This window comes from Ips typographus, linkage group LG3 (assembly GCF_016097725.1).
Source record: "Ips typographus isolate SLU linkage group LG3, UJ_Ityp_2.0, whole genome shotgun sequence".
In the NCBI taxonomy this organism is placed as follows: Eukaryota; Metazoa; Arthropoda; class Insecta; order Coleoptera; family Curculionidae; genus Ips; species Ips typographus.
In genome coordinates this window covers 20,039,041-20,053,131 of record NC_138424.1, presented here as the reverse complement: position 1 = coordinate 20,053,131, position 14,091 = coordinate 20,039,041, and the positions used below count along the sequence as shown (strand labels likewise).

Genomic DNA, 14,091 nt, shown 5'->3' with positions numbered 1-14,091 from the left:
ATAAATCAAGTGGTTCATTAAGTATAGGTACGTAGAACAACAATTACACTGCTAAAAAGAAAATTACACCTTTATTACTTATTTATGAAGAACTTTTTACTTTTTGTCTTTTCAAAGCCCGTTCCTTGGCCTCCTCGTATAAAGAAGTCAATTTACCTTCCCTCGCTAGCAACTTGAGTATCTCCACTATCAAAGGCAAATAATTATGTTTCCGCCTAATATTTTCAATTTTATACTGCTGTCTCTTGTTTTCCTCCTCCTCAATAAGCAACTTCAAATTGGTTAGTTCCTCCTGAAGATAATCATCCACGTTGCCTGCATCAATCTTCTTTTGAATCTCTTCTATGTTCCGTTCATACAACATTTTCTTGTCGCTAATAATAGCCATTAAATTGAAGTGAATTTCTCCTTCACTGTATCTCTTCATTCGTTTTTCAATGATGGGTTTTACCACACTAGTCCAGTCAGTGTCAGCTGGAACGGGACCCAAATCAATAGGACCGGCTTTCAAACCATCCAACTCGTACAAACGCCCATCAATAGGTACGTAACTGATGAAATGATAAGCGTCTTCCTGCTTTTTACTCATGCTGGGATCAAACTCAAATATCTGCTGTCTGGCAAACGAATTGTGTACGGAACTGATCACTTGTGAGTTACTGATAGTGAGACCTTTCATGTTGGCGTCAAATCCTTGACAAAACTCTTTCAAATCGGACAATGTTGGTCCAATTTTCACGTCGGGATGACGACAATTCAGCAGAACGCTTAAAATGGCCTGGGTGGCGCACGCGTTCTCAATCACCTGTTTGGCGAAAAAGATTTTATCCAAACGACTGTCCTGGACTATGGATCCGCTGGGATCTGTGGTGTCTTTGGTCCATTTAAACAGGAAAATCAAACCGTGGATAGGCCTGAAAATTATGCTAGATTTAGCTTTAGCAAAACTTTTTACAAGTGTGACAATACAGTTACTTTGTTTTACTTGCGATTGTCTTAATAATTATATCTAAGTAACTTGGGGTTAAGCTAGTTAACAAGATAAATAGTACTAGTGAATCTGAAATACACCTAACCTAACCTAACAAACTGTAGCTAATTGAGCTAAACAGAGCAAATAATTTGAACTAACCCCAAAAAATAAGAGTTTAATTCAAGGGCTCAATAATGATGTGTTTTTGGGATTATAAAAAAGTTATAACTGAAAAAATACAGAGTTAAAAATGGTACATCACTGCGATTTGACAAAAAATTGGTGGTGGTTTTGTAAATGACTTGCAATTAAACTGTCAAGTCAATTTTCAGGGTTTTGAATAATTTCTGTTTATTTCTAGCCACAAACATCAACTAAACATTGTCAACTTTCATGTTTCTTGGCAGATTTTTACATTTCCAGCTTAGAAAGTTGATGAAAACATTGAAAATGACTGTAAATTGAACTATTAAGTTAATTTTCAGATTTCTGGTTAATGTTGCTACATTTCTAGTCACAAAAATCAACTAAATATTGGCCTTTTCAGTCCGCTTTCATGTTTCTTAAGATTTTCACATTTCTAGCTTACAAAATTGCTGAAAAATTTGAAAATGACTAGATTTCTTAATAAGGTTTCCACGATTTTGGCTTAAAAATTTGCTGAAAACTGAAAGATACTAGAAATTGAACTTTTTTGTCACTTTTCGGATTTCTTAATAATGTTTCCACGGTTTTGGCTTAAAAATTTACTGAAAACTTGGAAAATGACTAGAAATTGAAATATTTAGCCAATTTTCAGATTTCTTAATAATGTTTCCATGATTTTGGCTTAAAAATTCGCTGAAAACATTGAAACTGATTAGAAATTGAAATATTTAGCCAATTTTCAGATTTCTTAATAAGGTTTCCACGATTTTGGCTTAAAAATTTGCTGAAAACCAAAAATGACTAGAAATTGAACTATTTAGTCAATTTTCAGATTTCTTAATAATGTTTCCATGATTTTGGCTAAAAATTTGCTGAAAACTTTGAAAGTGACTAGAAATTGAACTATTTAGCTAATTTTCAGATTTCTTAATAATGTTTCCATGATTTTGGCTTAAAAATTTGCTGAAAACTTTGAAAGTGACTAGGAATTGAAATATTTAGCCAATTTTCAGATTTCTTAATAATGTTTCCACGATTTTGGCTTAAAAGTTTGCTGAAAACTGAAAATTACTAGAAATTGAACTATTTAGTCAATTTTCAGATTTCTGCTTAATGTTTCTACATTTCTAACCACAAAAATTGTCTAAATATTGTCCTTTTCAGTCAACTTTCATGTTTCTTGACAAATTCTCACATTTCTAGCTTAGAAAGTTGATGAAAACATTTAAAATGACTGTAAATTGAACTATTAAGTTAATTTTCAGATTTCTGGTTAATGTTGCTACATTTCTAGTTACAAAAATCAACTAAATATTGGCCTTTTCAGTCCGCTTTCATGTTTCTTAAGATTTTCACATTTCTAGCTTACAAAATTGCTGAAAACTTTGAAAATGACTAGATTTCTTAATAAGGTTTCCACGATTTTGGCTTAAAAATTTGCTGAAAACTGAAAATTACTAGAAATCGAACTTTTTGGTCACTTTTCGGATTTCTTAATAATAATGTTTCCACGATTTTGGCTTAAAAATTTGCTGAAAACTTTGAAAGTGACTAGAAATTGAACTATTTAGCCAATTTTCAGATTTCTTAATAATGTTTCCACGATTTTGGCTTAAAAATTTGCTGAAAACTGAAAATTACTAGAAATTGAACTTTTTTGTCACTTTTCGGATTTCTTAATAATGTTTCCACGGTTTTGGCTTAAAAATTTACTGAAAACTTGGAAAATGACTAGAAATTGAAATATTTAGCCAATTTTCAGATTTCTTAATAATGTTTCCACGATTTTGGCTTAAAAATTTGCTGAAAACTTTGAAAGTGACTAGAAATTGAACTATTTAGCTAATTTTCAGATTTCTTAATAATGTTTCCATGATTTTGGCTTAAAAATTTGCTGAAAACTTTGAAAGTGACTAGGAATTGAAATATTTAGCCAATTTTCAGATTTCTTAATAATGTTTCCACGATTTTGGCTTAAAAGTTTGCTGAAAACTGAAAATTACTAGAAATTGAACTATTTAGTCAATTTTCAGATTTCTGCTTAATGTTTCTACATTTCTAACCACAAAAATTGTCTAAATATTGTCCTTTTCAGTCAACTTTCATGTTTCTTGACAAATTCTCACATTTCTAGCTTAGAAAGTTGATGAAAACATTTAAAATGACTGTAAATTGAACTATTAAGTTAATTTTCAGATTTCTGGTTAATGTTGCTACATTTCTAGTTACAAAAATCAACTAAATATTGGCCTTTTCAGTCCGCTTTCATGTTTCTTAAGATTTTCACATTTCTAGCTTACAAAATTGCTGAAAACTTTGAAAATGACTAGATTTCTTAATAAGGTTTCCACGATTTTGGCTTAAAAATTTGCTGAAAACTGAAAATTACTAGAAATCGAACTTTTTGGTCACTTTTCGGATTTCTTAATAATAATGTTTCCACGATTTTGGCTTAAAAATTTGCTGAAAACTTTGAAAGTGACTAGAAATTGAACTATTTAGCCAATTTTCAGATTTCTTAATAATGTTTCCACGATTTTGGCTTAAAAATTTGCTGAAAACTGAAAATTACTAGAAATTGAACTTTTTTGTCACTTTTCGGATTTCTTAATAATGTTTCCACGGTTTTGGCTTAAAAATTTACTGAAAACTTGGAAAATGACTAGAAATTGAAATATTTAGACAATTTTCAGATTTCTTAATAATGTTTCCATGATTTTGGCTTAAAAATTCGCTGAAAACTTTGAAACTGATTAGAAATTGAAATATTTAGCCAATTTTCAGATTTCTTAATAATGTTTCCATGATTTTGGCTAAAAATTTGCTGAAAACTTTGAAAGTGACTAGAAATTGAACTATTTAGCTAATTTTCAGATTTCTTAATAATGTTTCCATGATTTTGGCTTAAAAATTTGCTGAAAACTTTGAAAGTGACTAGGAATTGAAATATTTAGCCAATTTTCAGATTTCTTAATAATGTTTCCACGATTTTGGCTTAAAAGTTTGCTGAAAACTGAAAATTACTAGAAATTGAACTATTTAGTCAATTTTCAGATTTCTGCTTAATGTTTCTACATTTCTAACCACAAAAATTGTCTAAATATTGTCCTTTTCAGTCAACTTTCATGTTTCTTGACAAATTCTCACATTTCTAGCTTAGAAAGTTGATGAAAACCTTTAAAATGACTGTAAATTGAACTATTAAGTTAATTTTCAGATTTCTGGTTAATGTTGCTACATTTCTAGTTACAAAAATCAACTAAATATTGGCCTTTTCAGTCCGCTTTCATGTTTCTTAAGATTTTCACATTTCTAGCTTACAAAATTGATGAAAACTTTGAAAATGACTAGATTTCTTAATAAGGTTTCCACGATTTTGGCTTAAAAATTTGCTGAAAACTGAAAATTACTAGAAATCGAACTTTTTGGTCACTTTTCGGATTTCTTAATAATAATGTTTCCACGATTTTGGCTTAAAAATTTGCTGAAAACTTTGAAAGTGACTAGAAATTGAACTATTTAGCCAATTTTCAGATTTCTTAATAATGTTTCCACGATTTTGGCTTAAAAATTTGCTGAAAACTGAAAATTACTAGAAATTGAACTTTTTTGTCACTTTTCGGATTTCTTAATAATGTTTCCACGGTTTTGGCTTAAAAATTTACTGAAAACTTGGAAAATGACTAGAAATTGAAATATTTAGCCAATTTTCAGATTTCTTAATAATGTTTCCACGATTTTGGCTTAAAAATTTGCTGAAAACTTTGAAACTGACTAGAAATTGAACTATTTAGCCAATTTTCAGATTTCTTAATAATGTTTCCATGATTTTGGCTTAAAAATTCGCTGAAAAATTTGAAAGTGATTAGAAATTGAAATATTTAGCCAATTTTCAGATTTCTTAATAAGGTTTCCACAATTTTGGCTTAAAAATTTGCTGAAAACCAAAAATGACTAGAAATTGAACTATTTAGTCAATTTTCAGATTTCTTAATAATGTTTCCATGATTTTGGCTTAAAAATTTGCTGAAAACTTTGAAAGTGACTAGGAATTGAACTATTTAGCCAATTTTCAGATTTCTTAATAATGTTTCCACGATTTTGGCTTAAAAGTTTGCTGAAAACTGAAAATTACTAGAAATTGAACTATTTAGTCAATTTTCAGATTTCTGCTTAATGTTTCTACATTTCTAACCACAAAAATTGTCTAAATATTGTCCTTTTCAGTCAACTTTCATGTTTCTTGACAAATTCTCACATTTCTAGCTTAGAAAGTTGATGAAAACATTTAAAATGACTGTAAATTGAACTATTAAGTTAATTTTCAGATTTCTGGTTAATGTTGCTACATTTCTAGTTACAAAAATCAACTAAATATTGGCCTTTTCAGTCCGCTTTCATGTTTCTTAAGATTTTCACATTTCTAGCTTACAAAATTGCTGAAAACTTTGAAAATGACTAGATTTCTTAATAAGGTTTCCACGATTTTGGCTTAAAAATTTGCTGAAAACTGAAAATTACTAGAAATCGAACTTTTTGGTCACTTTTCGGATTTCTTAATAATAATGTTTCCACGATTTTGGCTTAAAAATTTGCTGAAAACTTTGAAAGTGACTAGAAATTGAACTATTTAGCCAATTTTCAGATTTCTTAATAATGTTTCCACGATTTTGGCTTAAAAATTTGCTGAAAACTGAAAATTACTAGAAATTGAACTTTTTTGTCACTTTTCAGATTTCTTAATAATATTTCCATGATTTTGGCTTAAAAATTCGCTGAAAAATTTGAAAGTGATTAGAAATTGAAATATTTAGCCAATTTTCAGATTTCTTAATGTTTCCATGATTTTGGCTTAAAAATTTGCTGAAAACTTTGAAAGTGACTAGAAATTGAACTATTTAGCTAATTTTCAGATTTCTTAATAATGTTTCCATGATTTTGGCTTAAAAATTTGCTGAAAACCAAAAATGACTAGAAATTGAACTATTTAGTCAATTTTCAGATTTCTTAATAATGTTTCCATGATTTTGGCTTAAAAATTTGCTGAAAACTTTGAAAGTGACTAGGAATTGAAATATTTAGCCAATTTTCAGATTTCTTAATAATGTTTCCACGATTTTGGCTTAAAAGTTTGCTGAAAACTGAAAATTACTAGAAATTGAACTATTTAGTCAATTTTCAGATTTCTGCTTAATGTTTCTACATTTCTAACCACAAAAATTGTCTAAATATTGTCCTTTTCAGTCAACTTTCATGTTTCTTGACAAATTCTCACATTTCTAGCTTAGAAAGTTGATGAAAACCTTTAAAATGACTGTAAATTGAACTATTAAGTTAATTTTCAGATTTCTGGTTAATGTTGCTACATTTCTAGTTACAAAAATCAACTAAATATTGGCCTTTTCAGTCCGCTTTCATGTTTCTTAAGATTTTCACATTTCTAGCTTACAAAATTGATGAAAACTTTGAAAATGACTAGATTTCTTAATAAGGTTTCCACGATTTTGGCTTAAAAATTTGCTGAAAACTGAAAATTACTAGAAATCGAACTTTTTGGTCACTTTTCGGATTTCTTAATAATAATGTTTCCACGATTTTGGCTTAAAAATTTGCTGAAAACTTTGAAAGTGACTAGAAATTGAACTATTTAGCCAATTTTCAGATTTCTTAATAATGTTTCCACGATTTTGGCTTAAAAATTTGCTGAAAACTGAAAATTACTAGAAATTGAACTTTTTTGTCACTTTTCGGATTTCTTAATAATGTTTCCACGGTTTTGGCTTAAAAATTTACTGAAAACTTGGAAAATGACTAGAAATTGAAATATTTAGCCAATTTTCAGATTTCTTAATAATGTTTCCACGATTTTGGCTTAAAAATTTGCTGAAAACTTTGAAACTGACTAGAAATTGAACTATTTAGCCAATTTTCAGATTTCTTAATAATGTTTCCATGATTTTGGCTTAAAAATTCGCTGAAAAATTTGAAAGTGATTAGAAATTGAAATATTTAGCCAATTTTCAGATTTCTTAATAAGGTTTCCACAATTTTGGCTTAAAAATTTGCTGAAAACCAAAAATGACTAGAAATTGAACTATTTAGTCAATTTTCAGATTTCTTAATAATGTTTCCATGATTTTGGCTTAAAAATTTGCTGAAAACTTTGAAAGTGACTAGGAATTGAACTATTTAGCCAATTTTCAGATTTCTTAATAATGTTTCCACGATTTTGGCTTAAAAGTTTGCTGAAAACTGAAAATTACTAGAAATTGAACTATTTAGTCAATTTTCAGATTTCTGCTTAATGTTTCTACATTTCTAACCACAAAAATTGTCTAAATATTGTCCTTTTCAGTCAACTTTCATGTTTCTTGACAAATTCTCACATTTCTAGCTTAGAAAGTTGATGAAAACATTTAAAATGACTGTAAATTGAACTATTAAGTTAATTTTCAGATTTCTGGTTAATGTTGCTACATTTCTAGTTACAAAAATCAACTAAATATTGGCCTTTTCAGTCCGCTTTCATGTTTCTTAAGATTTTCACATTTCTAGCTTACAAAATTGCTGAAAACTTTGAAAATGACTAGATTTCTTAATAAGGTTTCCACGATTTTGGCTTAAAAATTTGCTGAAAACTGAAAATTACTAGAAATCGAACTTTTTGGTCACTTTTCGGATTTCTTAATAATAATGTTTCCACGATTTTGGCTTAAAAATTTGCTGAAAACTTTGAAAGTGACTAGAAATTGAACTATTTAGCCAATTTTCAGATTTCTTAATAATGTTTCCACGATTTTGGCTTAAAAATTTGCTGAAAACTGAAAATTACTAGAAATTGAACTTTTTTGTCACTTTTCAGATTTCTTAATAATATTTCCATGATTTTGGCTTAAAAATTCGCTGAAAAATTTGAAAGTGATTAGAAATTGAAATATTTAGCCAATTTTCAGATTTCTTAATGTTTCCATGATTTTGGCTTAAAAATTTGCTGAAAACTTTGAAAGTGACTAGAAATTGAACTATTTAGCTAATTTTCAGATTTCTTAATAATGTTTCCATGATTTTGGCTTAAAAATTTGCTGAAAACCAAAAATGACTAGAAATTGAACTATTTAGTCAATTTTCAGATTTCTTAATAATGTTTCCATGATTTTGGCTTAAAAATTTGCTGAAAACTTTGAAAGTGACTAGGAATTGAAATATTTAGCCAATTTTCAGATTTCTTAATAATGTTTCCACGATTTTGGCTTAAAAGTTTGCTGAAAACTGAAAATTACTAGAAATTGAACTATTTAGTCAATTTTCAGATTTCTGCTTAATGTTTCTACATTTCTAACCACAAAAATTGTCTAAATATTGTCCTTTTCAGTCAACTTTCATGTTTCTTGACAAATTCTCACATTTCTAGCTTAGAAAGTTGATGAAAACCTTTAAAATGACTGTAAATTGAACTATTAAGTTAATTTTCAGATTTCTGGTTAATGTTGCTACATTTCTAGTTACAAAAATCAACTAAATATTGGCCTTTTCAGTCCGCTTTCATGTTTCTTAAGATTTTCACATTTCTAGCTTACAAAATTGATGAAAACTTTGAAAATGACTAGATTTCTTAATAAGGTTTCCACGATTTTGGCTTAAAAATTTGCTGAAAACTGAAAATTACTAGAAATCGAACTTTTTGGTCACTTTTCGGATTTCTTAATAATAATGTTTCCACGATTTTGGCTTAAAAATTTGCTGAAAACTTTGAAAGTGACTAGAAATTGAACTATTTAGCCAATTTTCAGATTTCTTAATAATGTTTCCACGATTTTGGCTTAAAAATTTGCTGAAAACTGAAAATTACTAGAAATTGAACTTTTTTGTCACTTTTCGGATTTCTTAATAATGTTTCCACGGTTTTGGCTTAAAAATTTACTGAAAACTTGGAAAATGACTAGAAATTGAAATATTTAGCCAATTTTCAGATTTCTTAATAATGTTTCCACGATTTTGGCTTAAAAATTTGCTGAAAACTTTGAAACTGACTAGAAATTGAACTATTTAGCCAATTTTCAGATTTCTTAATAATGTTTCCATGATTTTGGCTTAAAAATTCGCTGAAAAATTTGAAAGTGATTAGAAATTGAAATATTTAGCCAATTTTCAGATTTCTTAATAAGGTTTCCACAATTTTGGCTTAAAAATTTGCTGAAAACCAAAAATGACTAGAAATTGAACTATTTAGTCAATTTTCAGATTTCTTAATAATGTTTCCATGATTTTGGCTTAAAAATTTGCTGAAAACTTTGAAAGTGACTAGGAATTGAACTATTTAGCCAATTTTCAGATTTCTTAATAATGTTTCCACGATTTTGGCTTAAAAGTTTGCTGAAAACTGAAAATTACTAGAAATTGAACTATTTAGTCAATTTTCAGATTTCTGCTTAATGTTTCTACATTTCTAACCACAAAAATTGTCTAAATATTGTCCTTTTCAGTCAACTTTCATGTTTCTTGACAAATTCTCACATTTCTAGCTTAGAAAGTTGATGAAAACATTTAAAATGACTGTAAATTGAACTATTAAGTTAATTTTCAGATTTCTGGTTAATGTTGCTACATTTCTAGTTACAAAAATCAACTAAATATTGGCCTTTTCAGTCCGCTTTCATGTTTCTTAAGATTTTCACATTTCTAGCTTACAAAATTGCTGAAAACTTTGAAAATGACTAGATTTCTTAATAAGGTTTCCACGATTTTGGCTTAAAAATTTGCTGAAAACTGAAAATTACTAGAAATCGAACTTTTTGGTCACTTTTCGGATTTCTTAATAATAATGTTTCCACGATTTTGGCTTAAAAATTTGCTGAAAACTTTGAAAGTGACTAGAAATTGAACTATTTAGCCAATTTTCAGATTTCTTAATAATGTTTCCACGATTTTGGCTTAAAAATTTGCTGAAAACTGAAAATTACTAGAAATTGAACTTTTTTGTCACTTTTCAGATTTCTTAATAATATTTCCATGATTTTGGCTTAAAAATTCGCTGAAAAATTTGAAAGTGATTAGAAATTGAAATATTTAGCCAATTTTCAGATTTCTTAATGTTTCCATGATTTTGGCTTAAAAATTTGCTGAAAACTTTGAAAGTGACTAGAAATTGAACTATTTAGCTAATTTTCAGATTTCTTAATAATGTTTCCATGATTTTGGCTTAAAAATTTGCTGAAAACCAAAAATGACTAGAAATTGAACTATTTAGTCAATTTTCAGATTTCTTAATAATGTTTCCATGATTTTGGCTTAAAAATTTGCTGAAAACTTTGAAAGTGACTAGGAATTGAAATATTTAGCCAATTTTCAGATTTCTTAATAATGTTTCCACGATTTTGGCTTAAAAGTTTGCTGAAAACTGAAAATTACTAGAAATTGAACTATTTAGTCAATTTTCAGATTTCTGCTTAATGTTTCTACATTTCTAACCACAAAAATTGTCTAAATATTGTCCTTTTCAGTCAACTTTCATGTTTCTTGACAAATTCTCACATTTCTAGCTTAGAAAGTTGATGAAAACATTTAAAATGACTGTAAATTGAACTATTAAGTTAATTTTCAGATTTCTGGTTAATGTTGCTACATTTCTAGTTACAAAAATCAACTAAATATTGGCCTTTTCAGTCCGCTTTCATGTTTCTTAAGATTTTCACATTTCTAGCTTACAAAATTGCTGAAAACTTTGAAAATGACTAGATTTCTTAATAAGGTTTCCACGATTTTGGCTTAAAAATTTGCTGAAAACTGAAAATTACTAGAAATCGAACTTTTTGGTCACTTTTCGGATTTCTTAATAATAATGTTTCCACGATTTTGGCTTAAAAATTTGCTGAAAACTTTGAAAGTGACTAGAAATTGAACTATTTAGCCAATTTTCAGATTTCTTAATAATGTTTCTACGATTTTGGCTTAAAAATTTGCTGAAAACTGAAAATTACTAGAAATTGAACTTTTTTGTCACTTTTCGGATTTCTTAATAATGTTTCCACGGTTTTGGCTTAAAAATTTACTGAAAACTTGGAAAATGACTAGAAATTGAAATATTTAGCCAATTTTCAGATTTCTTAATAATGTTTCCACGATTTTGGCTTAAAAATTTGCTGAAAACTTTGAAACTGACTAGAAATTGAACTATTTAGCCAATTTTCAGATTTCTTAATAATGTTTCCATGATTTTGGCTTAAAAATTCGCTGAAAAATTTGAAAGTGATTAGAAATTGAAATATTTAGCCAATTTTCAGATTTCTTAATAAGGTTTCCACAATTTTGGCTTAAAAATTTGCTGAAAACCAAAAATGACTAGAAATTGAACTATTTAGTCAATTTTCAGATTTCTTAATAATGTTTCCATGATTTTGGCTTAAAAATTTGCTGAAAACTTTGAAAGTGACTAGGAATTGAACTATTTAGCCAATTTTCAGATTTCTTAATAATGTTTCCACGATTTTGGCTTAAAAGTTTGCTGAAAACTGAAAATTACTAGAAATTGAACTATTTAGTCAATTTTCAGATTTCTGCTTAATGTTTCTACATTTCTAACCACAAAAATTGTCTAAATATTGTCCTTTTCAGTCAACTTTCATGTTTCTTGACAAATTCTCACATTTCTAGCTTAGAAAGTTGATGAAAACATTTAAAATGACTGTAAATTGAACTATTAAGTTAATTTTCAGATTTCTGGTTAATGTTGCTACATTTCTAGTTACAAAAATCAACTAAATATTGGCCTTTTCAGTCCGCTTTCATGTTTCTTAAGATTTTCACATTTCTAGCTTACAAAATTGCTGAAAACTTTGAAAATGACTAGATTTCTTAATAAGGTTTCCACGATTTTGGCTTAAAAATTTGCTGAAAACTGAAAATTACTAGAAATCGAACTTTTTGGTCACTTTTCGGATTTCTTAATAATAATGTTTCCACGATTTTGGCTTAAAAATTTGCTGAAAACTTTGAAAGTGACTAGAAATTGAACTATTTAGCCAATTTTCAGATTTCTTAATAATGTTTCCACGATTTTGGCTTAAAAATTTGCTGAAAACTGAAAATTACTAGAAATTGAACTTTTTTGTCACTTTTCAGATTTCTTAATAATATTTCCATGATTTTGGCTTAAAAATTCGCTGAAAAATTTGAAAGTGATTAGAAATTGAAATATTTAGCCAATTTTCAGATTTCTTAATAAGGTTTCCACAATTTTGGCTTAAAAATAAAAATAATAATTAAATAAATAATTTAGAAAAAAAAAGATTCCATTCTAAACCCTACTTACTTTAGACTACTCTGTCTGTCATCAGATTATGTGGGAAACACTCAGGATGTTTCGGGTTTCTTTTTTGGAATCACTAACTCCCCAAATAACAGAGATACACTCTATTGAACCTACATTTTGGAGTTACTGAAGTACTTGAGTGCATCACAGACAGTTTTCAGCCTGTAACTCCCTTAAATGACCCTTTAGGGCAACATTACTTGAAAGTATTCTCATAGAGCGTAAAATTCCCTACAACTCTCTAATTTACATTTTTGCTGTAACTCCTCAAATATCGGAGCTACGCTTTGTTAAACCTACACTATGAAGTTGTGGAAGCATTTGAGTCCAAACAAGTAAACTCAGTGCACATTTTAAATAGAAGAAACATGTAATAAACCAAAGTATAATGAATATATGTATTATTAGATAATCATAAAGAAAATACAGAAACTTACTAAAATAAGTGAGAAAATAGTAGTGTTATAGTAATTAAGAAAATGGGTAAATATGATAGACAAAGTCATGAAAAAGTAAAACCATGTGAAACAAATAAGGATAATATATAAATATATTTAAGAAAAAAGTGAAAAATTTTAAAAAAATTAAGGAAAGCAAGAGTTTGTAGGTACTTTGTATAGACCCAATCAAAAGTAAGTAATACACAAAACAGTGTATTTACTAATTGGTAGAAAGACAGATCACACCAAACATTTCAGTGAAATAAGTGACAAAATAGGCATTAAAAAAGCAAGATCAATTTTAAAAAGAACAGAGTAATAATTCAAAATTAATAGAAGAAAGAATCAACTAATGGCTGCTAAAGAAAGGCACTAAAGGAGGCTAGAAAAACCGGAAATAATTCAAATAAAAAGTATACAGAAGAAAAAGAACTTTTACAAGGGTTTTAAAATAGCTAAAATTCAAATGAGTTTCTTCAATTTTGTTTCTAACCTAACCTAACATACAATGATGACAAATCAGAGGAATAGAAACCCCCTCAACTATCTCTACTTTTGGCACTTTTACTACCTGTTTTAACCTTTTCAAATTTTACTTTAACTGAATGCAACAAATGAATCTGAGCACTTTTATTTTCATTCAATCCTAACTGATTTCATCATATTGGAGACCACAAAAATATCAGTGTACAGAACTTTGATGCTTACTATTAACTGGAATTAACCTTAAGAATAAGTAAGTAAGAAAGTGAGTGGTAGTTTAGTGATAAACTCTACAAAACACTCACTTTAAACTGTCGAACTGTTGATCGTCCAAACTCCACAACTCCTCCACTTGGACACCCTTACACCCTAAATAATATTTATTCGTTAACGGAAAATTACCAGTTAATGGAAATAACTCACCAAATTTGCGGATAAGTTCCGAAAATACTCCAGGGTCGCTCTCAATCAGGCACCAGTCTCCTGCTTTATCACCCATTTCGGCTTCTGGCTGAAATAAAACCGGAGCGGTTTTTTGATAAATGAACTGGGCGACAATCGAATCTTCCGAATTTATAGGCAATTTTGAGTCTTTTGTTTGGTTTTTGTGCTTTTGTTTGGATGGAATTTAAAAATAAACCATACAAAACACTGATTTAACCTCAAAAAAAGTCATGCTCCGGGTTTCAAGTTTAAGTGACAGTGTTGACAGTAATGACAGTGGCATGTAGCGCCTCTTC

The 14,091-nt window shown here is 28.5% G+C and overlaps 1 protein-coding gene across 1 annotated transcript; it reads right to left on the bottom strand.

The window, feature by feature from the left end:
• Positions 1-52: 52 nt before the first annotated feature.
• On the bottom strand, positions 53-14,046 carry Uch-L5 (ubiquitin carboxy-terminal hydrolase L5). Its single transcript, XM_081975104.1, has 3 exons — positions 13,775-14,046; positions 13,657-13,720; positions 53-914 (listed from the first exon to the last, which is right to left on the bottom strand). The coding sequence occupies exons 1-3, from the start codon at positions 13,848-13,850 to the stop codon at positions 83-85; spliced, it is 972 nt and encodes a 323-aa protein (XP_081831230.1). The 5' UTR covers positions 13,851-14,046; the 3' UTR covers positions 53-82.
• Positions 14,047-14,091: the final 45 nt, after the last annotated feature.

Bases quoted from the DNA above. Each gene is read 5' to 3' on its own strand.
- Uch-L5 (XM_081975104.1), bottom strand. From the start codon at position 13,850: ATGGGTGATAAAGCAGGAGACTGGTGCCTGATTGAGAGCGACCCTGGA. The intron at 13,721-13,774 runs GTGAGTTATTTC...AATATTATTTAG, and splicing joins GGAACTTATCCGCAAATTTG to GGTGTAAGGGTGTCCAAGTG. The intron at 915-13,656 runs GTGAGTGTTTTG...CATAATTTTCAG, and splicing joins CAACAGTTCGACAGTTTAAA to GCCTATCCACGGTTTGATTT.